General features: G+C 40.8%; 1 protein-coding gene across 6 annotated transcripts in view; it reads right to left on the bottom strand.

Moving 5' to 3' along the window:
- kif1ab (kinesin family member 1Ab) overlaps positions 1-22692 on the bottom strand; it is a 55636-nt gene that overhangs the window by 26845 nt on the left and 6099 nt on the right. For 4 of the 6 annotated variants that reach the window (XM_058414037.1, XM_058414042.1, XM_058414041.1 and 1 more), the window contains exons 2-24: positions 21051-21209; positions 17907-17980; positions 17498-17677; positions 15518-15583; positions 15254-15432; positions 14458-14569; positions 13736-13813; positions 11824-11889; positions 11707-11724; positions 11432-11510; positions 11025-11103; positions 9951-10093; positions 7159-7292; positions 6236-6315; positions 5231-5306; positions 5057-5136; positions 4791-4981; positions 4250-4430; positions 4083-4155; positions 3902-3995; positions 2692-2840; positions 1971-2149; positions 857-994 (exon numbers count right to left, since the gene is read on the bottom strand). In XM_058414037.1, coding sequence (XP_058270020.1) covers positions 857-994; positions 1971-2149; positions 2692-2840; positions 3902-3995; positions 4083-4155; positions 4250-4430; positions 4791-4981; positions 5057-5136; positions 5231-5306; positions 6236-6315; positions 7159-7292; positions 9951-10093; positions 11025-11103; positions 11432-11510; positions 11707-11724; positions 11824-11889; positions 13736-13813; positions 14458-14569; positions 15254-15432; positions 15518-15583; positions 17498-17677; positions 17907-17980; positions 21051-21156 — 2555 coding nt within the window. In that variant the 5' untranslated portion in view covers positions 21157-21209. Of the gene's footprint in view, positions 1-856; positions 995-1970; positions 2150-2691; positions 2841-3901; positions 3996-4082; positions 4156-4249; positions 4431-4790; positions 4982-5056; positions 5137-5230; positions 5307-6235; positions 6316-7158; positions 7293-8669; positions 8709-9950; positions 10094-11024; positions 11104-11431; positions 11511-11706; positions 11725-11823; positions 11890-13735; positions 13814-14457; positions 14570-15253; positions 15433-15517; positions 15584-17497; positions 17678-17906; positions 17981-21050; positions 21210-22692 lie in introns of all 6 variants that reach the window. The other 2 variants (XM_058414036.1, XM_058414038.1) reach the window with 1 other exon arrangement.

Genomic DNA, 22692 nt, shown 5'->3' with positions numbered 1-22692 from the left:
GTGGTTTGATATAATGTAGCTAGTCACACACATCCACCACAGGCAGCAATACTTCTCTATACACCTTTAATTCCGGGTCATATAACATATAATGATAATGTTAATCCTGGAACTAACAGCACACAGGACCTGAAGTCCTCAAGCACCACAGGACCAGAACCAGGAATCACTGGAGGCAGTCGCTTGGATTCCATGTGAAATTCGCATTCTGTAAACACGTACCGCAAGTTTAACCACACCTTCAGCGCTAAATCAATATATTTGCATTAACTCCACCCACTAATTTACACTTCTAGCTCAAAACGCACCAGATTACTTGTCCTTTAATGCAAAAAAAACCCGACTGACCAACTGACTGACTGGCCGACCGACCGAGTGACCGACTGACTGACTGACCGACCGACCGAGTGACCGACTGACTGACTGACCGACTGACTGAGATCTTCAAGACAGAAGCATTTAGTCTTCTCTGTAACACAACAGGAAAAAAGAGAGGCACGTGAAGAAGCGACTGTTTGCAGCTGTTCCACAAAATGAACTGTAACCATAAACGGATAAAAACTCTGATGTTTGTTAATGAATAAAAAATTTGGTATAAAAATTTATTATTTTCCTCTAATGTAGCAGCCACATGTGAACACAGCAATATTCTTGCCACTAATGGAACCTTAGATTGATTTTTTTTTAAGGTTGTAATAAAATCTGGACGTTTCCATTTCTGTAAGCACAAAGTGACTCATTTCAGCGGTGATGTGAAACATCAGGGTGAAAGCAGAAGCTCAGCCGCTGCATCTCCAAAGCAGTGAGAAGCAGAACACACACACACACAGACAGACACACACAGGCCAGTACTGACCTCCCGACCAGGCGGAACCAGGGGAAGCGGTCATAGAAGGGGTCACCGCCGGTCAGGGCGTGGTCACAGTCCTCCACAGTGCTGCTGGGAATATCAGCTGCTCGATCATACATCTCCCTCATCAGGTCCAGCCTCTGCCTGTAAAAATAATCTGGAGGCCGTGAGCTACAGCTGGACATCGGATCACCATTCTCATTTATAAACACGAACGATATGCATCACTGCGTAAAACTTTACTCCACAAATTACAGGAAAATTTCACAAATATTACACTGTACAGCTGCATTAAAAACATTCAAATGAAAAATATTAGATTTTGAAATACAAATTCTTCACTTTTATTTAATAAAATAAATCACCAATTCTAACAAAAATGTTATTTAAAAATGCAATTAATATATGTAATTTAAAAATAAATGAAATATATAAATTAAATAATAAAATAATACATTTAAATTAAAAATGGAAATTCAAATACAATAAATTCATCTTTAATGAATTTTTTTAAATACTTAAAATATTTTAAAATAGTTTATCCTACTCAACTTTGTATATAAAGAAGGAAAAATATATTCTGTTGTTTACAATTAAAGGTTTTTAAAGATTCAACACAGAACATCATCTAATAATTATGTAAAAATAATAATAAAAAAAGAATTAATAATTCAAAAATTAAATAAAAAATGAAATGATATTCTTAATAAATCAGAAAGGTATCACTGTGGCATTTTTTTAATTAAAATATGTTTATCATATTGGGGTAAATATGGTCCAGTTCTTCAGTAAGCTTCTGTTATTACAATAATGTACAACTCAAAGTTTGAGTAAAAAAAAATTTATTTTTTAAGAAATATATTTAGGAAATTAAATCAGATTTATATTCTTATTCTACAAAGATATACTTATATTATTTATAAATAAAACAAAACAAAAGAATAGAATAAAACAAAAATGTTAAAAATGCAAAGAGAAGCCATACTGGCTTTAATTAGCAACATTAGCATTATAGTATTAGCATTTTATCAATGGTTACTACTGAAAACTAAATTTTTTTGTTTTCACCAGTTATCAGAAATAAAAATATGAATAAATATAAAGTAACAGGATTCAGTACCTTAATTTTTCTAAGGTCCAGTAATGAGTGGCTCCATTCTTCTGGTCCTGCACCTCCACAGCTACGATAGTGCGAGGGAATGGTCTCTTCTCCCGGTCTTTAGCCACATTGGGAGGCAGGAGGTCAGGAGGCAGTGGAGAATAAAGCGTGTCCGTCAGTAACACAAACTGGAACTGAACCTGGAGAGCAAAAATCACATAATAACAATTCAAAACAAGTTGAGATCCAGTAAAGTGTACAGTACATGCGTGTTAAACTTAACCGATATGAGAGGCTTAAAACTCAATTCTACTGTATAACATGATTCACTTATTTTTGGAAGGAGTCTCCAGTGTCAGAGTCAGAAGTAAAGCTGTAACTTTTTGTTTTTTGTCTTAAATGTAATAGTTTATAATTATAATTATAAGTAAGTAATTATAATGTAAGTGACAACAGGAACTCACTTGTTCTTAACATTAAATGTAACTAGAAACAGAAAAACTATGATCTTTTGCTCTCTAATAAACAGAAATGGCAATAGTAATGGTAATAGGCATCTGTCAGAAGTAAGACACTTGGGGATGTGCTGTTACTGAGGGTGGTACCTGTAACTCTGCATTATATGACTCTGTTTAACGTTTTACACAACACACACTCATAATATCTCATATATAAGTTCATATAGAGTTACAATAGGTGGTGATGATCAGATGAAGCCATCAGAACTGTCATCTTCTCTCACCTTTTTCTTGAGCTCGACGCTGATGGCGTTGGCCTCTTTGAGGAAAATGGCATTTCCCCACAGCAGGTCCCGCAGCGAGGTGAACTGGTAGAAGCGCCATTTCCGGAAAGCCCAGAGTGCCAGCTCGGTTTCCCGCTTAGTCCACGGCACTGAATCACATGGAAATATACAGCGCTTTAAAGATATGACGACTTTTAGACTATTAACAGTAACTGCTTAACATTTTTCTTGCTCTAAACTCTAAGGGGGTGGTGGTAGCTCAAGCCGTTAAGGCTCTGGTTTGTTGATCTGGGTTCAAGCCCCAGCACTGCCAAGCTGCCACCATTGGGCCCTTGAGCAAGGCCCTCAACCTGCTTCAGGGGTGCTGCCTCATGACTGACCCTGCACTCTGACTCCAACCCTCCATGTATGGGGTATGTGACACTGTATTGTATAAGAGTATGTAGAGTCTGGGCTGAAGATCCAAACACCAAATTTTACATATCTAACATTTGTGTCTTATCTCAATAATAGGTCAATGTATTCCTCTAGATCAGAAGTGTCCAGTATTATCCACAAAGGGTCAGTGTGGGAGCAGGCTTTCATTCCAGCCATGCAGCAGCAACTTCTACTGAAAGCTAAGAAAATATGATTAATCAGGTGGAATCAGCTGTAACTCCTTGACTGAAATGAAAACCTGCACCACACCGGCCCTTTGCAGATAAGATTGGAGCCCTCCCATCCAGATTAGAAAAAGTGATTTCTTTATGTAATTAATTAATTCATTCATTTATCGTCTATACCCGCTTTATTCCTAATTAGGGTCATGGGGATCCGCTGGAGCCTATCCCAGTACACATTGGGCAGGGGTACACCCTGGACAGGTCGCCAGTCCATCACAGGGCTTTATTTAATTCAATTCAATTTTACTTATTTGTTTGGCGCCTTTCACAATGGACCTCAATGGTCTCAAAGCAGCTTTATATGGTCAAAGTGGACACCTGACCATGACACCCATATGTACTTGCTGAACATCCCATTCCAAATTCATAGCAACTATAACAGCTTCCACAGGAGGGTGGATGTCAGGTGAGGAGTCCTGGAGTGCAGGAAGTGTTCCAGTTCATTGCAAAGGACTTCAATAGGGTGAAGCGTAGAGTGCATCCACACTAACCATGGAGCTGGATAACATGAGCTTGATCACATTACTGCTAATACGATCTTTCCTCACCTTCCTCTTCCAGTTCCTCTTCCTCTTCTGTGGTTTCTGGGTAATATCGTGAGTCGACCTGTCTCTGAAGAGCCTCCAGCTTACTCTCATAGTCCTGAAAGTCAAAATACAGGTTCAAATACAGGTTCATGAATTTTCTGCCGAGGGTTATCTTATTTTCAGATTTGCTAGCATTGCTCACTAGTCTCTGCTGCTCCAGAAGGTTGCTCGCCTCCTCTCGCTCTCTGCGGTACTGATCCTCCAGCTCCTGGAGTCTGAAGATCAAGACAAACATCAAGATGCACAGCTATATCTTGGCTTGCATTATTATTCTGTTTATTAGTATTATTATTACTGTGACTCTCATACCTCTGCTCCATCTCCTGTTTCATATCTATGCCCTGTTTCTCCAGAAGCTCTCGCTGAGCAAAGGCCCAGTCCACAGGCTCCATGGGCGTCTCAGCACATGGCGTCCGCTCCCGTTCCTGCCTCGCCTGTTCAGGGTCATTAAATCGGAAAACGTGGCTCTTTCCCATGATGATGCGATTCCCTGAGAGGAAGACCATACACAGCTGAAGGTTACCAATTGATGGTATGATCAAATAAAGTGGAACTGACAAGAGAACCGGTGAAAAATTCTGAAACTGAAGAGGAACTGAAAGCTACTGGAACTATGGTCAAGGTACTTAAATCTCCTGGAAACAAGGCTGAGAACACCAAAAGCCTCTACAGTTGAGAAATGAAAAGCTTCTGGAACCACATTTGAGGAACTACAAGCTCTTAGTACCTCAGTATTTAGTTTTAAAAAACATTACTGGTAACACAATATCATAAAGAACAACAAAAGTTCTTTGTAAGCATTCTCCATGGGTTACTGTGTCAGAGCAGGAGCTTATCCAGCAGGATTCACCTGATCTGAGAACTGTGGGCTCAGTCACTCTCTTGCCATTGACGTACATCTCCGCATCTTCACACGGCTCCAGTACCACTACTCCCTCTCCTGAAGGTCCAGTGCTGCTTGTGAAGATGCAGTGCTCTTCTTTAATGAAGTGTCCACTCAGGACAATGTCTTGCCTACAGCTAGCATCCTCACGGCCCACCCTGGAAACAACGGGTCAGCAGGTGAGAGAGGTAGATTTCACAATTTTACTGCACATATGTAAGAACAACTCTCACTTGGTGATCCCGTCTTTGATGTAGTACAGTAAACACTCGGACATCAGTGGGTCTTCATTCAGATTGACCAGATGAGGTGTCTGAAATTTCATATTAAAGCAAATTATCCTCAATTATCCTTCAGGTATAACTAGCAGAAATGCTGAAATCTCAGAATCTAGAGTTTCCTCTGACCTTTTTGGGTGAAAACACTCCGACGGTGCCTCCATCTTCCCTCATGGCCACTCCCATTTCAGCCAGAAGAGCCTCCCTATGGGAAAAGGTCACACTTTTTAATAGAGTGCAGTTTTAATAGAAAACATACTATTTTATACTATGGTATTACTTGTTTTGCTAGATTTGAACTTGATTAGGTTTGAAATGTAGCTGTAGACTGTTGTCATAGTAACCAGGCTAAATGTATAGCTAATTAGACAGTATGTATATACACACTCTGACATAGCCTTATTTATTGATGTACATATTTACATATTTATCTGCACTTGTTCATTTGCACAGTTTCTACTATTTGCACTTCTGGTAGATGCTAAACAGCATTTTGTTGCTATGTACCTGTACTTTGCAATGACAATAATGTTCTATCTATCTATCTATCTATCTATCTATCTATCTATCTATCTATCTATCTATCTATCTATCTATATGGTATATGCAGGGCATATTATATATATATATATATATATATATATATATATATATATATATATACATATATAGAAAATAATTCAACCATTTCCATATGGATGGATACTCCAATGTAATGGTTGAACCATGACACATGAGTGATTCTACAGCTGTTTATTGGATTTCTAATGGGAGTCTAAGGTAATCTGCAGGACTTTGGTGGTCTCTGTTGGTGACACTGTGGTTCAGTGGTGATTGGTAGTCTTTTTTGTCATTCAAATGATGAGACTTGGATATATTCTGGATTTGTAACTGAATCTATAATTTAGGTCGTGGCCACCAGAAGACAGATCGGTATTGCTGTTTTTTGAAATGCTAGCATGGATGACTTGTATATAAGAATAGAAAGACACCTTTTTCTCATCAGTGTTCATTAGAAATTCAATTGTCATCAACATAAAAGACCTTTTCTTCATTTGCTAAACAAAGCTGGATGAAAATATATTTTTTAATATTTGTTTATTATTTGGACTGAGACAATCGTGTGAGTCTAACCTCTCCATCCTGATGGCCTCAGTGCGCCTTAGTTTCTCCTCCCATGTCTCATTGAGCTCTGCAATGATCTTCTCAGTTTCCTAAAGGCAGCAGAACAATTTAGGAAATTCATTAAAGTCATAAAGTCTGATTCTATCACCTATATCTACTTTGGTTGTATCCACCCATTCATCCATCCATCCATTCATCCATCCATCCAACCATTCATTTGTTTAACCATCCATCCATCCATATGTCCATATATCCATCAATCTTGTCATCCATCCAACCATCCATCTATCCATCCATCCATTCATACATACATCAATTTTGTCATCCATCCATCTATTCATCTACATGGTGATTTTTACTCATCTCTCCTTTCACCCATCCATCTAACAATCCATTTATCCACCAATCCACCCATTCATCCATCCCTCCATCTAACAATTCATTCATCCACCACTCCATCCAACAATCCATCAAGCCATCCAACCATCCATCCAATCATTCATTTAACAATCCATTCATCCACAATCCATCCATCCATCAAACCATTCATACTTTCATCCATCCATCCATTCATCCACCAGTCCATACAATAATCCACCCATCTATCAAGCCATCCATCCAACCATCCAAACATCCATCTATCCACCCACCCATTTAACAATCCATTCATCCACCAAACCATCCATCCCTCAAACCATCCATCCATCCTTCCACCCATCTAACAATCCATTCATCTGCTAATACATCCAACCATCAATTGAACCATCTATCCATCTCTTTTTCCAGTCCAGTTTATTCATTTCACCCACCCATACTCTGTGCATTCTTTCATAACTGAACATCTGTTTGTTTAGCCATTAGCCAAAAGATCAAAATATTTATCCATCTATATGTTTTTTTATTCATCCTTCTACCCACAACCCCTCCTTTACCTTAAGCCTCTCGATGGCTTCCTCACTGCCGGGGGTGAATATGATCCGGTCGTGTAAGTTGCTGATGGATCCGGCTCGGCTGGACAGAGCCGAGAGAGAGGGAGAAGGACTCATCCCTGTCATCGCATTGGTCACTGTGAAGAGATGACGGCTTTGATTGACAGCCCAGACACTATTCGTGTTAGCGTTGTAGTTGGACAAGTCTGTCCAGAAATGTTTCAGGAAAAAAGAACAAAAGGAGCACGAGAAGGGGAGATACAGGAAAGTGTGAAGGTCAGAAAAACGGACAAATATGGACGCAGGGAACAAGAGAGAGGAAGAAGAGTAAAAAATTCATGAAATGAAGCTTCACTATTTAATTACAGAGCCAGTAGAAAGCAAAACGATGAGCATCAATTTGAGGACATTAACAACGAGCAGGACCATGTCCAGACATCATAACAGTGTTGATGTGAAAAACTTATCAGTCTTTAATTTTACGCCTCAAATTCATTTCAGGGTTGTAACCATGCCTGGGCCATGACAAGTGCTGGTCATGAGGTCACAGCTAGAGCTGATCTGCTTTAGGGATCCTACGTTCACATTAACAGCAATTTTACTAACAGATTAGTTAAAGGTCAACTAATAAGATCTAAGGTTTGTTCTAACAGCAAAACTACTCTTCCTTTAAATGTAGTCCATCAGCCAAAACACGTTTGATGTCTGTGAACTAAAAAGCTGCTGAAATCTTCTGTCACTTCTTCAGTGATGTGATTTAGAACAGAGTGCAATTCACATAACATGGAACTGACCACTGGAACATTATCAGGGCAGACAACTGGACAGCCAACATCACTTTTTCACTCAGTTTTGGTATCACTGCAGTTCCAGGACCAACCTCCTGATGATTAATGGTGGAACTACAGCAGAAAGCTTAAATATGTAAAATAAATTAATAAATGCCTTATGGTTCTTAATAATGACGTTTTTAGAAGATTATTCCTATTCCCTTAGTCTCATACCAAGCTAGATCTAATACAAAGCTTAAAAAAAACATATCTGGCTGAAAGACTACATTTACTTTAAACCAAAAAAAAAGTTCCAGTTCTAAACAATTCCCAGCTCTGTTTTTTACCGGGATGAAGAATGTCAAACACCAGAAGCCTAGCCAGCTTTACTGTTGCTAAATAGTGAAATTCAAAATATATAGCATCCTTTCCTGCTTCCTGATGATCTAACACTGTTATAAAACAAAGAATGAAATATTAATACGATGAAATATGAGTGAGATATCAACGTCTCATCTTCTAATGTGAACGTAGGCTGAGAAAGAGAGAAAGAGAGAGAGAGCGAAGGGCCAAGCCAGCTGCTAACTATCAAGCCTTGCCTTAATGAATAAAAATGAGCTGGAAGCATGTAGAAGTGAACAGAGCAACCCGGGAGCACCACAGCTTAGCCGTGGTTGTGGTGGTCCTGAGCCTCTACTATGGTCTTTATTAAGCTGCAAGGCATTGAGGTGCAGAAATACACACATTTCAGAGCAGGTATTCCAGGACCAGCAGCTCGATAGGCTGAGGAAAAGAGAGAGAGGAAGAGAGATGCATTCCTCTGATGTAATCACCTGCCACCCAGAGTCCTGACTTTAGCCACAGAAAGAAGAAGATTAATGCAGCTAGTCTTCCTTGTTCTAGTTCTAGTTTCCTTTGTGTTGTCGACTACCTTGTTTAGTGTGATTATTAATTCCCAAGATTCTACTATGAGCATGTACATAAGGAGAATGAACAGACACATGTTCCCACCTGAGTCCTACCTTTGATTCCAGGGGCATCTTTTCCCAGGGAATAATAGTCCAGTCTTCACTCTCAGGGCACAATGTTCCCAAAAATGTTTATTTCCTGGGTTTGGTATTCCCACATATTCTTAAATTCCAAAATCTAATTTTTCCAGAACTCCTATGTTCCTACAGCCTAACATCCCTGGAGACCATATATTCCCAGATTCCTGTGTTCTCTGGTTTCTATATTTCTATACTCTGATCTTCTCAGAATCTTGCCTTTACAGGGCTTTATAGGACTCCAGGACTCCAAGAGTCTTGTAAACTCATCATTTTGTGCTTTGAGAATCTTGCGTACCCAAGGACCGATACAGTGGAACCTCGGCATAGGAATTGAATTTGTTCTGGAGGAGAGTTCTAAAGGTATTTTGTATTATTCTATAAGAATTATTCCATAAGAAATAATGTAAATGCAGATAATCTGTTCCAGCCATGAAAAAATATGACCAATATTCCCAATACGAAGCGTATGTAAACTGTATGGCTGCTTACAAAGAACTGACCCAAGCCAAGCATTTCATGTCAAGGTCCTCACAGGAAGTCGTGCCACAAAGCTTGGGCTAAAAACAGAACAGACCGCCCACACCACCGATTTGTCAACAAAAAAACACCCGAAAAATCACCTAGCTTTTGAATGCATGCTGAAAGCAACGTTGGAATCATGGGTTGACTCTTTCACACAGCTTTCACTGACTGAAAAACAATTCATAAATTAGTTTGGTTGGCTTCGCTTGGCTTTACACTGACGCAAACAAGTTTTGAACAGATCCAAGTTAGCCTTTAACTTAGCTGGCATTCTTATATTCTTATAGCAATTCTTATGGCGAAAATTCATAAGGACGGGCATTCATATGCCGAGGTTCCACTGTATTCCCAGAGCATTTATTAGGTTTACATTCCCTGGAATCTTTGAGTTCATGTATGAGACTCAACTGCATGAACAAAACATTATTAATAATATTATATAATGATGACTCACTCTCGATGATATCGCCGAGGCCTTGGGCGTACAGCAGGTCCTTCAGACGAGCCACTTCCTCCTTCAGCTCACGCACCAAGCGGTTGTTGGGGTCCTCATTAATGACAGCATTACAACGAATCTGTTTTGCACGGTCAGCATATCTGAGTGCAGAAAAGCAGAACAGAACCTTAATATGTGTAAAATTACTGAGTGTGAAAATGACTGAGGGATGATCCTCTGCTGTGCTGAACTAAATATCAAATGGGGTGATGGGAGGATTGCAGTAAGAAGGTATACACTGTAGGACCAGAAGTCTGTACACCTGACACCTGTATGCGATTCTTCTCCAAACTCCTACCATAAAGTTGTAAACACACTTGTATAGAACATCTCTGTAGCAGTGCATTCTCCTTTCACTGGAACTCCAACTGTGTTCTAACATGACTATATCCCTGTGCACAAAGCAGCACCATGAAGAAATGGTGTTGGAGCTGAAGGTTGGAAGAAAAGTGGAGGGTCTTAAGTGTCCTGCACAGAGCCCTGACAGTGACCCAACCCCACTGGGATGAACTGGAACTGGAGGCTCCTCAACATTCCAAAATTAGAGTCTGCTCTCACTAATGCCCTTGTAGCTTGGGGGCAGTGGTGGCTCAAGTGGTCAAGACAATGGGTTGTTGATCAGAGGATCAGGGTTCAAGCCCCGGCACCACCAAGCTCCACTGTAGGGCAATTGAGCAAGGCAGTGCTGTATCATCGCTGCCCCTGCGCTCTGACCCCAACTTCCTCAGCTGGCACATGCGAAGAATTCCACTGTCCTATAATTTGTGTGTGGATATAATAAAGGCATCTTGCACTCAGTTCCTCTAGCTGAATGATCACAAATCCCCACAGACACAATCCGACATTTAGTGGAAAGCCTTCCAGAAGAGAGGAGAAGAGTCCATCTTACTGCACATGGTTTTGGAATGGGATGTTTGAGGACGTGTGATGTGGGGATGGGATGTGTGATGTTCAGAGCCTCACAAACATTTGACTATATAGTGTAGAATAATATTAAGATTTTAGCATATTAATATTAACCTCCACACTTACCTGAGTGTGCTGAGAGTCTCGTCATAGTTAATATCTGCAGGACTCAGAGCCGCTACCATGGCAGTCCGCGAGTTTCCACCTGATCACACGGCACCGGTCAATTATATAATTGAAACAGTATACAATTATAATCATACAGAGAGATGAGCTGGCAGAAATGATTAGTGATACTAGAATTCAGATGATTTTAGCAACCTTTAGTATAGCACATGCTTTAATAAATGAGCTTGGTTGTAAAACATTACTGTTTCTATAGTAACAGCTCATTCACAGGGATCTATACCATGGTCACTGCCTGTGTGTAAACTCTATGTTTGTAAGAAGATGTTTATTAATCATGTATGGAAGGAGTCTACAGTGTCAGCATTTTATCACAACTTTTTAACGGGATGTGAAAGGTCTCGTACCCAGGTTCTCCCTGAGCAGCCAGGTGAGTACAGAGTCTCTGTAGGGGATGAAGCTTTCCACCTTCTTCTTCTTCTTGTTCTACACACAGAGAAACACAGGGGTCAGTTTTTAAGCCTGCATAAATCTTTTACAGCAGACTTACTGTTTCAGTGTTTCAATTGATTCACCTGCTTTATTTTTATTGGTTAAAAAGTCATGTGACCAGCAGTGAGAATAACACAGGAAGTGAGAATAAATGTATCATACAAATGTATAAACCGCTGCAGTGTCTCACCTTGTTTGGTAACGAATCCTACAGATAAATACAAACAAAACACACATTATATCATTAGAATCAGTTCTACTCAGTGATGCTGTGTGTACAAGCTGTTCCAGATTTGAGATTTCTCACCATTTCAGCTAAAGCAGAAATGACTTTTCCGAGAGTGGTCAGGGATTTATTAATGTTCGCTCCTTCCTACAGACAGAAAAAAACACAATCAATTAGATATGTAACCTGATGCAGGACCACAGTTTTAGTGCCACCATTCAGAACACCATCTGCACCATTAATTGCACCTCTAATTGCCCCAAAGCCAGCATCAAGCACCACCACCCCCCCTCCAGCACCACCCCCTCCACCGAAAGCCACCATGCCACTGTAGCAGGAATGCAGACCCTAACCCGCCAATTAGATTGCAGGTCCTGGCCCCTGTGCCACTGACACCAATAAGTATACAATCCATGTACAATCCAATCCCACAATCCCATACCATACCACTGTAACCAATTAGAATGCAGATGCCGATCAAAGTCCCACTGCAGATCCTGACCAAAACACTACTGTAACCAGTCAGGAAGCAGATCCTGCCAAAATGTCAAGATGGAAGCCAGGATCCTGCCCAAATGTCAAAATGCCACTGTAACCAAGAACAGAGAAGCTTCTGTCTTAATCCCATTGCAACAAAATGCATCAAGACAGCATCAAGCACCGCCAACCCCACCAAATGCCACTATGCCACTGTAACAGGGGGGCAGACCTCACCCATAATGACCTATAACCAATTAGATTGCAGGTCCTGGCCCCAGTATCACTGACACCAATAAGTACACAATCCATGCCCCCAATCCTCCACTCCCATACCATAACGCTGTAATCAGTCTGAGTGTAGATTCTGCTAAAACACCACTGTAACCAATCAGGAAGCAGATCTCACCCAAAAAAACAACAACAGTGTAACCATTCAGGAAGCAGATCCTTCCCAAATGTCAAAATGGAAGCCGCTGCTCAAAATGCCACTGTGACCAGTAACAGAAAAGCTTCTGCCTTAATCCCATTGTAACTAGTTCCACCAAAGCCAGCATCAACCACCACCAACCCCCCTCTGGCACCACCCCCTCCACCAAATGCCACCATGTCACTGTAGAAGGAGTGCAGACCCTAACTCACCAGACCCTAGAACCAATTAGATTGCAGATCCTGCCCAAATGTAAAATGGAAGCCACTGCTCAAAATGTCACTGTTACCAGTGACAGAGAAGCTTCTGCCTTAATCCCATTGCATCTAAACTCACCAAAGCCTGCATCAAGTACCACCAACCCCCCTCTAGCACCACCCCCTTCACCAACCCCATCAAATACCACCATGCCTCTGTAACAGGAGGGCAGACCCCACCCAGAATGACCCAATAACCAATTAGATTGCAGGTCCTGTCACTGTCACCAATAAGAACACAGTCCAAGAAACACTACTGTAACCAATCAGGAAGCAGATCTTGGCTAGAACACTACTGTAACCAATCAGGAAGCAGATCCCACTTAGGAAGCAGATCCCAACAAAGTACCACTGTAACCAATAGCAGATACCACCAAACCACTGTAACCAATCAGAAGGCAGATCCCATCCAAAAAAACCACTGTAACCAATCAGGAAGCAGATCCCTTTAAAAAAAAACTTTAACCAAAAAAAATGCAGATCCTGCCTCTAATGCCACTTTAACCTATCAGAAAGCAGATCCTGCCCAAAACACCACCTTAACCTGCAGTGCAGTTCCTGCCCCTAAGTCATGCTCTTCTAACTAATCAGAGGGCTGCTTTGTTGTGTTGCGTTTATTTTTTTAACAATATAAATGTTTATTTAGACATTTTGTATTGTCGTGACTGATAATGTATCAGTGGTAAAACCTTAATGTTTGTATCCATACTTATAGTGTAATGGACAAAGTATGTATAAAACACCATATGATAAAATCATAAAATATAGCGCATTAATGTCCAGCGTAACACCTTCAGATGATCAGGACTGCAGAATGACGGAGTCTCACCTTCAGTCTGGTGCCTTTGGCTCCGGTTGAGTCGGCTCTCTCGCTGCCTGCCAAGTCCACCAGGCTGATTTTGCTGACCTGCATCCGGTGAGAAAACAAGTGGCATCAGCTAAATAATGCACTAATGTAGAGAGGAGCTGATGACCACTGCGTCTGTGTGCTGGGTACAGTCTGCAGTCTCATTTCAGCCGGTCACTGTGCTCATGGATTACACACATCTCATCAACCAGAGACAGAATTGTGTAACAGTAGATCCATGGGAAGATGAGATTACTTTATGTTTCAATAAAGAAAGGAATTTTATTATCTTTATTATTTTATCACCGTTTAATTGTATGTATACTATATAATGTAGTGCTATGATGCACCAGACACATGGGGGTTAACTGGGTGTGAATTCAACAAACAAACAAATAAATAAATAAACATAATTATGAATATATAATTGTAATTAATAACTTCTATAAACAAGATCCTGAAAAATTTGAACAACCAGGAAATGAGGTTTTAATGTTAATAAAAACGCTAGACTAGACGTGTGTTAGTTATTCGTCTAAAGCTACATTAAGCCCCACCTCCACTCTTTTTCCATTGGTTCACATGTTTATTTATTACGATTTTTATTCCTTTGCATGTGAGTGAGGAGCTAAACACGTTATCTGTGTTCATTAGAGAAACTGAACCAGTCATATGGTCTGATGGAGGAATTATGAAGGTGGCACCTTTTCAGACGTGTTGTCCGTGTCACTGTCGAAGCGTTTCTGTGTGAAGATGATGTTAAAGACGGCGTGAGAGCGACTGCTTGTCTCATTCATGTTGGTAGCTGCTACGGTTCTGTAATGAGAGAGAGAGAGAGAGAGAGAGAGAGACAGTGAGAAAGAGAGAGATAGACAGAGAGACAAAGAGAGAGAGAGAGCGAGAGAGAGGGAAGAGAGAGTGAGATGGGGGCAGAGAGAGAGACAGAGAGAGATAGAGAGACAGAGACAGAAAGAGAGAGACAAAGAGAGAGAGAGAGAGAGAGAGACGGGGGCAGAGAGAGAGAGAGACAGAGACAGAGAGAGACAGAAAGAGAGAGAGACGGGGCAGACAGAGAGAGAGAGACAGAGAGACAGAGAGAGAGAGAGAGAGAGAGAGAGAGAGAGAGAAATTTCTTCACAAACTCGATCTAACTAATAATATTAACTACTGAGCTGGTTAGATTCCTGCTCTGGTGAAGTCACATGATCCAGTTTGTGATTGAATAAAGAATTATAACTTTAGCTCCGCCCCTTGATGATCCAATCACATAATCGATCACATGATCAGTTCCTTCAGGATTCTGCGGTGATTGTTGCGGCCGGCAATGAATTTGTTGAAGCTTTTTGCAAAATTTGCAGAGATTTTTGTGTTTTATTTTTCTTCTTTTTAACTCCTCCCACTGAGACACGTGTGTAATGACTTTCTATGACAGCTGTACTCATGTTCACATGTTGTGACCAACATGATACGACAGTTCCATATTCCATCACTTCCACTTGCCTGGCTTTGTTACCCGAGTCCATCAGGTCCTGGATGTCGTTGTAGGACGTGACGGCCATCTTGGACAGATCTTCCACGTACGGCCCCATGAGCGGATGCTCTCTCACGCGCAGGTTTCCTTTATTCTTGGGGTTCAGCAGATCTCTGACTCGCTCACAGTAGATCTCCATGTAACTGACCTGAACGTACACAAAGAAACGTCTGCACTGTCAGGATCAGTGTGTGTGTGTGTGTGTGTGTGTGTGTGTGCGCTGTGGTTCTCACCTCCACAGAGTAGGACATGTTGTTGTCTCCGTTGTCATTAATCTTGGTGAACAGGTCTTCACACAGCTGCCACAAACACACACAGGATCCATCATTACCTTCTACTCATCAATACTCGACTCTGACTAGTCAGTCATAGCATTTAAATTAGCCTTCTTCTAGTTCCTACTCCATAGTTCCTCTAGTTCTTATAATTCATACTCCATATTTCCTTGAGTTCTCATAGTTCCTCCTCCATAGTTCTTCTACTTCTGCTAGTTCCTACCCCGTAGTTCCTTGAGTTCTGATGGTTCCTACTCCATAGTTCCTCTAGTTCTCAAAGTTTTTACTCCATAGTTCCTCGAGTTCTCCAAGTTCCTAATCCTTAGACTGTATAGTTCATACCTCATAGTTCTATTCCCAACTTAGTTTAGTTCCCCCGGTCTTCCTATATACAGTGAAACCTTGACTAATGATTTTTCCGGGAAACGAGCCGTCGCTCAGTCGATTTTTTGCTTTAAGATATGAGCCGAGATCTGAGTTACGAGCAAGCGAGCTTACACCACCCGCCACTCGGTAGTCCAGCGAGTTGTCAGTTCACGTGGTTATCTCTTCAGGTCGTGCGTTGGCGCTGTGTAACAACACCTGCCTCACTCATTTTCCAAACATTTTGAAAGGGAGGAAGAAACAAACCTCCCTGGACAGGTTTTTATTGAAACGCCCTGCAAGTGAAAGTGAGGAAAGTGTGGAGAAAAAGGCTAAAGTCAGTGAAGAAGATGATTAAGTGAAGTGAAAAAAATTTAAAAAAAATTAAAAAGTAGCAATTAAGTTAGCAATAAAGTGTAGCATAGTGTGTAAGTTAAATTTAGCAATTAATTGTAGCATTGTGTGTAGTGAGTAAGTTAGGTTAAGCGATAGAGCGCGAAATGAAAAACTCCGCCCCCCTCCTCCGCCAATCTCCTCCCACCTCCGCTAGCATCTTCGTCTGATCTTCAACGTAAATACACTTTAAACCAGTTTATTTCTTTACGTTCTCTTTTATTATGTATTATTATTGTTTTATACATTATTTGTTATTTATAAAGTACATTTTTCTTCTTTAAAAACACGTAACAAAAAAAAATTGGTGTGGGTTTTGGGGGGCTGGAACGGATTAATAGCATTTCAATTCATTTTAATGGAGAAATTTGATTTGATATACGAGCAAATTGAGTTACGAGCTCGGACACAGAACCAATTAAACTCGTAAGTCAAGGTATTACTGTATTTAGTTCTCCTACTTCCTAACACCCAATATTCTATTTGTTTTCCTAGTTCCTGTAAATCATCCAGGTACTCCATATCCTCTAGTTCCCCTTTGATAGTTCTTCTACTTGGCCTAGTTACCACTCCATAGTTTCTTCCTATTTTCCTAGTTCCCACTCCTAAGTTCTCCTAGTTTGTAGTCCAGAGTTCCTTGAGTTCTCATATTTCTTCTAGTTTGTCCTAGTTCCTACTCCCTAGTTCCTCTCAATCTATCACTTGTTCTCCTAGTAACTATATCATGGTTCCTACATGGTGGCATTGACCTTAGAACCTGAGCTTCACAGATCTAATAACAAAAAAACTCAGTGTTACAAAAATATAACATTATCCATTTTAATGAACAGAAATGTGAGGAATGTGCAGAAATTTCACCCCATATCACCTTCATACCCTTCCATAGTTCCTCTAGTTCTAGACTTATGAATTTAGAGAGAGAGAGAGAGAGAGAGAGAGAGAGAGAGAGAGAGAAGAAAAAATGACTGGTGAGAGGATGACAGAAATCTGCTGTGGGATATGAGGAATGATCAACCTTAGGGTGGAAACAGTAGCTCTTATTTTTCTTCACTACAACATCACAGAAATCATCCAGCAGATCTTTGGTTCCTGTTGCTGTTTCACGTCTCTGTCCTAATAATAATAATAATAATAATAATAATAATAATAATGATAATGATAACAATAACAGTAGGAATGTACCAGAGGTATTATGCCCTGTTGGTCTTTCTCCTGTTTTCCCATCATGGTGTAGGATTTTCCCGCCCCGGTTTGGCCGTACGCGAAGATGCAGACGTTGTAGCCTTCGAATGCGTGAAGCAGCATCTCCTCTCCGATGTCCTTGTAGACTTGTTTCTGGCAGGCGTAGTTCACATCCTCCGGCTAAAGCAAAAAGAAAACAAATGTCTTTTATGTGGAACTTTTAATAGAATTTTGAATACTATAATCTGATCTTTCTATTTAAGCCCTTCCCCCTCCACACTCTGGGGCCATCAGTTGTCCCCACCCCCTCAGAGTGTAAATGTTTTCTGTGTAAGATAATATTAGCTGTAAAGAGGAAGTTGTGGGTTCATGAAATCTGATCTTGTGGTTGTGTGAAGTTCGGACTCACCGATGTGTGAGACCAGTACGAATAGTCGAAGTTGAAGCTCTTGTTCTCTTTCGGCTGTTTAGGGTTGATGATCGCTGGAGATAAAACAAAGAAAAGAATCAGTGCAAGAATCTAAGAAATATTCTTAAGATGCAAAGGTGACATCAGGTAACGATGAAGCTAGCTCTGCTTTCTTCTCCTGCTTACACTGGGAAACACTATGAGTTCCTCCTGTAGTTATTTCTACATCCAAGCCAATCTCCTCTAGTTCTTCCTTTTCCTCAACTTCTTCTAGTTGTCCTAGTCGGTCTAATCCACTCCGTTAGTGATCCTAGTTCTCTAAGTTCTTCTCCCTAGCTTTGATTCTTATTGTTGTTCTCATACTCACAAGTTCCTCTAGTTCTATGAGTTTCTACATTCTAGTTCTTCTACAGTTCTTCCTGCCTAGGTTCAGAGTTTTTCTAGTCAAACTCATTCATGTTGTTCCAAAAGCTCTACACTCTAGCTCCTTTAGCACTCCTAGTTCATTGGGTTCTCTTGGCTGTCATACTTATTTTAACTTTCCTAGTTCTAGCTCCTACTTTCCTTTGGGGATCTCCTAGTCTCCAAAATTTTTCTATTTTTTTCTAGTCCTAATTTTCAAGTTCCTTTAGTTCCTCAGGTTTCTTGGGATCATCATCCTGTGTCCCTAATTGCTTTAAATTTCATAGTTTCTCTAGATCACATAGTTCCTCTAGTTCTCCTAGTTCCTACTCCATAGTTCCTCACATTCTCCCAGTTCCTATTCCACAGTTCCTCACGTTCTCCCAGTTCCTATTCCACAGTTCCTCAAATTCTCCCTGTTCCTACTCCATAGTTCCTCATATTCTTCTAGTTCCTATTCCACAGCTTCATCAAGGTCTCCTAGCTCCTACTCCATAGTTCCTCATATTTTCCTAGTTCCTATTCCATTGCTTCATATTCTCCCAGATCCTACTTAATAGTTCCTCAAGTTCTCCCAGTTCCTACTTAATAGTTCCTCAAGTTCTCCCAGTTCCTACTTAATAGTTCCTCAAGTTCTCCCAGTTCCTACTTAATAGTTCCTCAAGTTCTCCCAGTTCCTACTCCATAATTCCAACTTGCTTTATTTTCCGAGACTTCACTAATCACTCTAGTTCACCTAAATCCTGCTGCCGAATTCCTCTGCTATTTTAACTGCATTGGTTCCTCTAATTTACCCAGTTCAACCTAATCCCCCAGGTCCCCCATATAACCCAGTTCCCCTTTCATAGTTCCTATAGGTCTCTTAGATTCTTAGTTCCTCTAGTTTTTAAATTGAACTAGTTTCTACTCCCTGGTTTCCTGGTTCCTCTGAATCTCTATAGTTCTCTCAGTTCTTCTGATTTGTCCTAGTTCCTACTCAAATTTCTTCAAATTCTCTCAGTTCCTTTAGTTCTCTTAATATCTACTCCATAGTTCCTGAAGTTTCTCTAGCTCCTGCTCCTGAGTTCCTCTTATCCTGCTCACTCCTCCATGCTGACCTTTACTTTATAACCCAAGTTTTACAGATATCAGAACTAAATAACTCAGTCTTATTAAAACTTCAACATTATCCATTTTACTGTACAGAAATGTCACTGGTTTTCAAGGGGTCATCTGTGTGTGTGTGTGTGTGTGATGCATTCTTCAGATTGCGAGTATGAGATCATTAACCCACACAACACACACAAAGCTGTCCAGTGTGGAAAATATCACAGCACATGATGCATTGTCTGACTGTTCACCCACACACATACACACACACACACACACAACAAACAGTACATCACTGCTCGAAATCCTCGTTTATTAATCAGAGCATTTTATTGAACTCCTTTCATCTGAACTGACTGAAGCAGTGAACATCTGGATCCTGGATCCTGTTTGCTCCTTCCCATCACACACCTCTACCTGTGGAGGCAGGAGGAGTTTCTCTAGAGGTTCCTCATACCACTAGTGATGCTTCTAGTCAGCACTTCCTTTTCCTGGTTCCACTTATTACCAGTTCCTCTCTCTTGTTCTTAAAATCTGAAGTTCTCATACTTTCTGGTCTCTGGTTCTGTTGTTTCCTTTAGTTCCTGGTTTCAACAGTTTTTCTAGTCCCTCTAGTTCTAGTTTCTAGTTCCATCAGTTCTCTTAGCTTCTCAGTTCTTTAGTTTATAATTCCTCTTATGTTATTTTTATTTCATGTTGTAGTTCTCCTTATATATTCCAGTTCCTTGTATTCCTCATCTGCTACACTTTAAGAACCTTTAAGATTCACTTTTATCTTTTAGGAACACTTTTTTTTCCAACAGTGTGTGGAAAAACACATGTTGGGTTCTTCTAGGAACGTTCAAGTTCATGCAGTGAGACAATCTTTTAAAGCCTTAAAGGTTCTCCAATACTGTGAGACAATTATAGTTAATACAAGGAACTAGAAGAACCAAGGAAAGTATATGAATTGGAGGTTCTAGATCAGCTATAAAATAAAAGTACTAGAAATGTGAGAAATTATAGATCTAGGAAAACATGTGAAACTGAGGAACGGTGAACTAGCAGTAATTTAGCAGACCTAGCAACTAGCAGCTGGGAGAATCTTTGGAATGTTTAGTAACTTTTAGTAACTAGGTAAATAATTAAGACAAAGAACTGGCAGCTAGGAGAACTTATAGAACTAGGAGAAAGGAGAACTTAGTGGAACAAGGACCTAGCAAATAGGAAAAACTGTGGAACCAGGAAGTAGTAGAATTAGTGGAACTAGGAAGTAACAGCTGTGGAATTAGAGAAAATGAGAACTAGTGGAACCATGAACTAGCAGTTAGGTGAATTCATAGAACTAGTAAATGGTAGAACTAGTAGCACTTGTGGAACTAGGAGCAAGGAGAACCTAGTGGATCCTAGCAAATAGGAGAAACTTTGGAGGCAGGAAGTAGCAGCTAGGCAAACTTGTGGAATTAGGGAAAAGAAGAACAAGTGGAACCAGGAACTCATAGAACTAGCAACTAATTCAATTAATGGAACTAGAATTGGGTAGAACTTGTGGAACCAGGAGTTCCTGGCAGTGTTGTGCTGTTTCAGTGAGTGTGGAAGCTTCCAGCAGTGTTTAGAGAACCCTGATTTCGAGGCAGTGTGTGAAAGTGGAAGTGTAGCGGTGCTGAGACTCACTGGTGGTGTTCCCTGACATCTGAATAATACACTTGCTATCTTTGCTGATCTCTCTGGAGTTGAAGGGCCGAACCCTGACGGCCACTTTCACCGAGGCTCCGGCCATGATGAGAGACGAAAAGAGCTGCAGCTGGAGGAGAAACGCAGGCCGAGTTCCACCTGTACAGAGAGAGGCAGAGGGAGAGGTCAATAAAAAATAGCAAGAAGTTGATTAGTTTCCTTTAATAGCGTGTTACTGAGAGTGTCTTTCCTCTTAACCCTCAGAATTGACCAACAGTTAGGGTTTAATTGTATTTAACGACATGTTATATTTTTATCCATTTATAGTTGTCTGATGAATGAGTCAGTTCCTGCCTCGTTACTGAGAAACCACTAAGAAGTAGAGACTCCTCTGTCCTGAAGATGTGGGGAAATGAAACATTCCAGGTTCTCCTCTGATACACAGCGCTGACACTGGAGACTCCTTCCTACATCTTACAGGAATAAACATCTCCTTACTTCATTTCTTTAACCTGTTTATGTAACATCTGCAGCACATGTCGCTGTGAACGCGCTGTTGCTATAGAAACGATAAGGTATCAGAGTGAGCGCATTAATATAAACCTTGCGCTAATGTCAGAGCTGCTGTTAGAGAGAATTAATCGACATCTAATGACCAATCAGAATCCAGAACTCAGTAGTGCTTTCAACATTTTACTTTAACATTTTCAACAGAGTCCTGTGTCTGTGTGTGTTTGTGGTGTGTGTGTGTTTGTGTGTCTGTGGTGTGTGTGTTTGTGTGTCTGTGGTGTGTGTGTTTGTGTGTTTGTGGTGTGTGTGTTTGTGTGTCTGTGGTGTGTGTGTTTGTGTGTTTGTGGTGTGTGTGTTTGTGTGTTTGTGGTGTGTGTGTGTTTGTGTGTCTGTGGTGTGTGTGTTTGTGTGTCTGTGGTGTGTGTGTTTGTGTGTCTGTGGTGTGTGTGTTTGTGTGTCTGTGGTGTGTGTGTTTGTGTGTTTGTGGTGTGTGTGTTTGTGGTGTGTGTGTTTGTGTGTCTGTGGTGTGTGTGTTTGTGTGTTTGTGGTGTGTGTGTTTGTGTGTTTGTGGTGTGTGTTTTTGTGTGTCTGTGGTGTGTGTGTTTGTGTGTTTGTGGTGTGTGTGTTTGTGGTGTGTGTGTTTGTGTGTCTGTGGTGTGTGTGTTTGTGTGTTTGTGGTGTGTTTTTGTGTGTCTGTGGTGTGTGTGTTTGTGTGTTTGTGGTGTGTGTGTTTGTGTGTCTGTGGTGTGTGTGTTTGTGTGTCTGTGGTGTGTGTGTTTGTGGTGTGTGTTTTTGTGTGTCTGTGGTGTGTGTGTTTGTGTGTTTGTGGTGTGTGTGTTTGTGGTGTGTGTGTTTGTGTTTGTGTGTTTGTGTGTCTGTGGTGTGTGTGTTTGTGTGTTTGTGGTGTGTGTGTTTGTGGTGTGTGTTTGTGTGTCTGTGGTGTGTGTGTTTGTGGTGTGTGTGTTTGTATGTCTGTGGTGTGTGTGTTTGTGTGTCTGTGGTGTGTGTTTTTGTGTGTCTGTGGTGTGTGTGTTTGTGTGTTTGTGGTGTGTGTGTTTGTGGTGTGTGTGTTTGTGTGTTTGTGTGTCTGTGGTGTGTGTGGTTGTGTGTTTGTGGTGTGTGTGTTTGTGGT

Source organism: Hemibagrus wyckioides, linkage group LG17 (assembly GCF_019097595.1).
Source record: "Hemibagrus wyckioides isolate EC202008001 linkage group LG17, SWU_Hwy_1.0, whole genome shotgun sequence".
Lineage (NCBI taxonomy): Eukaryota > Metazoa > Chordata > Actinopteri > Siluriformes > Bagridae > Hemibagrus > Hemibagrus wyckioides.
Note: the sequence above shows the minus strand (reverse complement) of the source record. Positions and strands in the feature narration are given on the sequence as shown.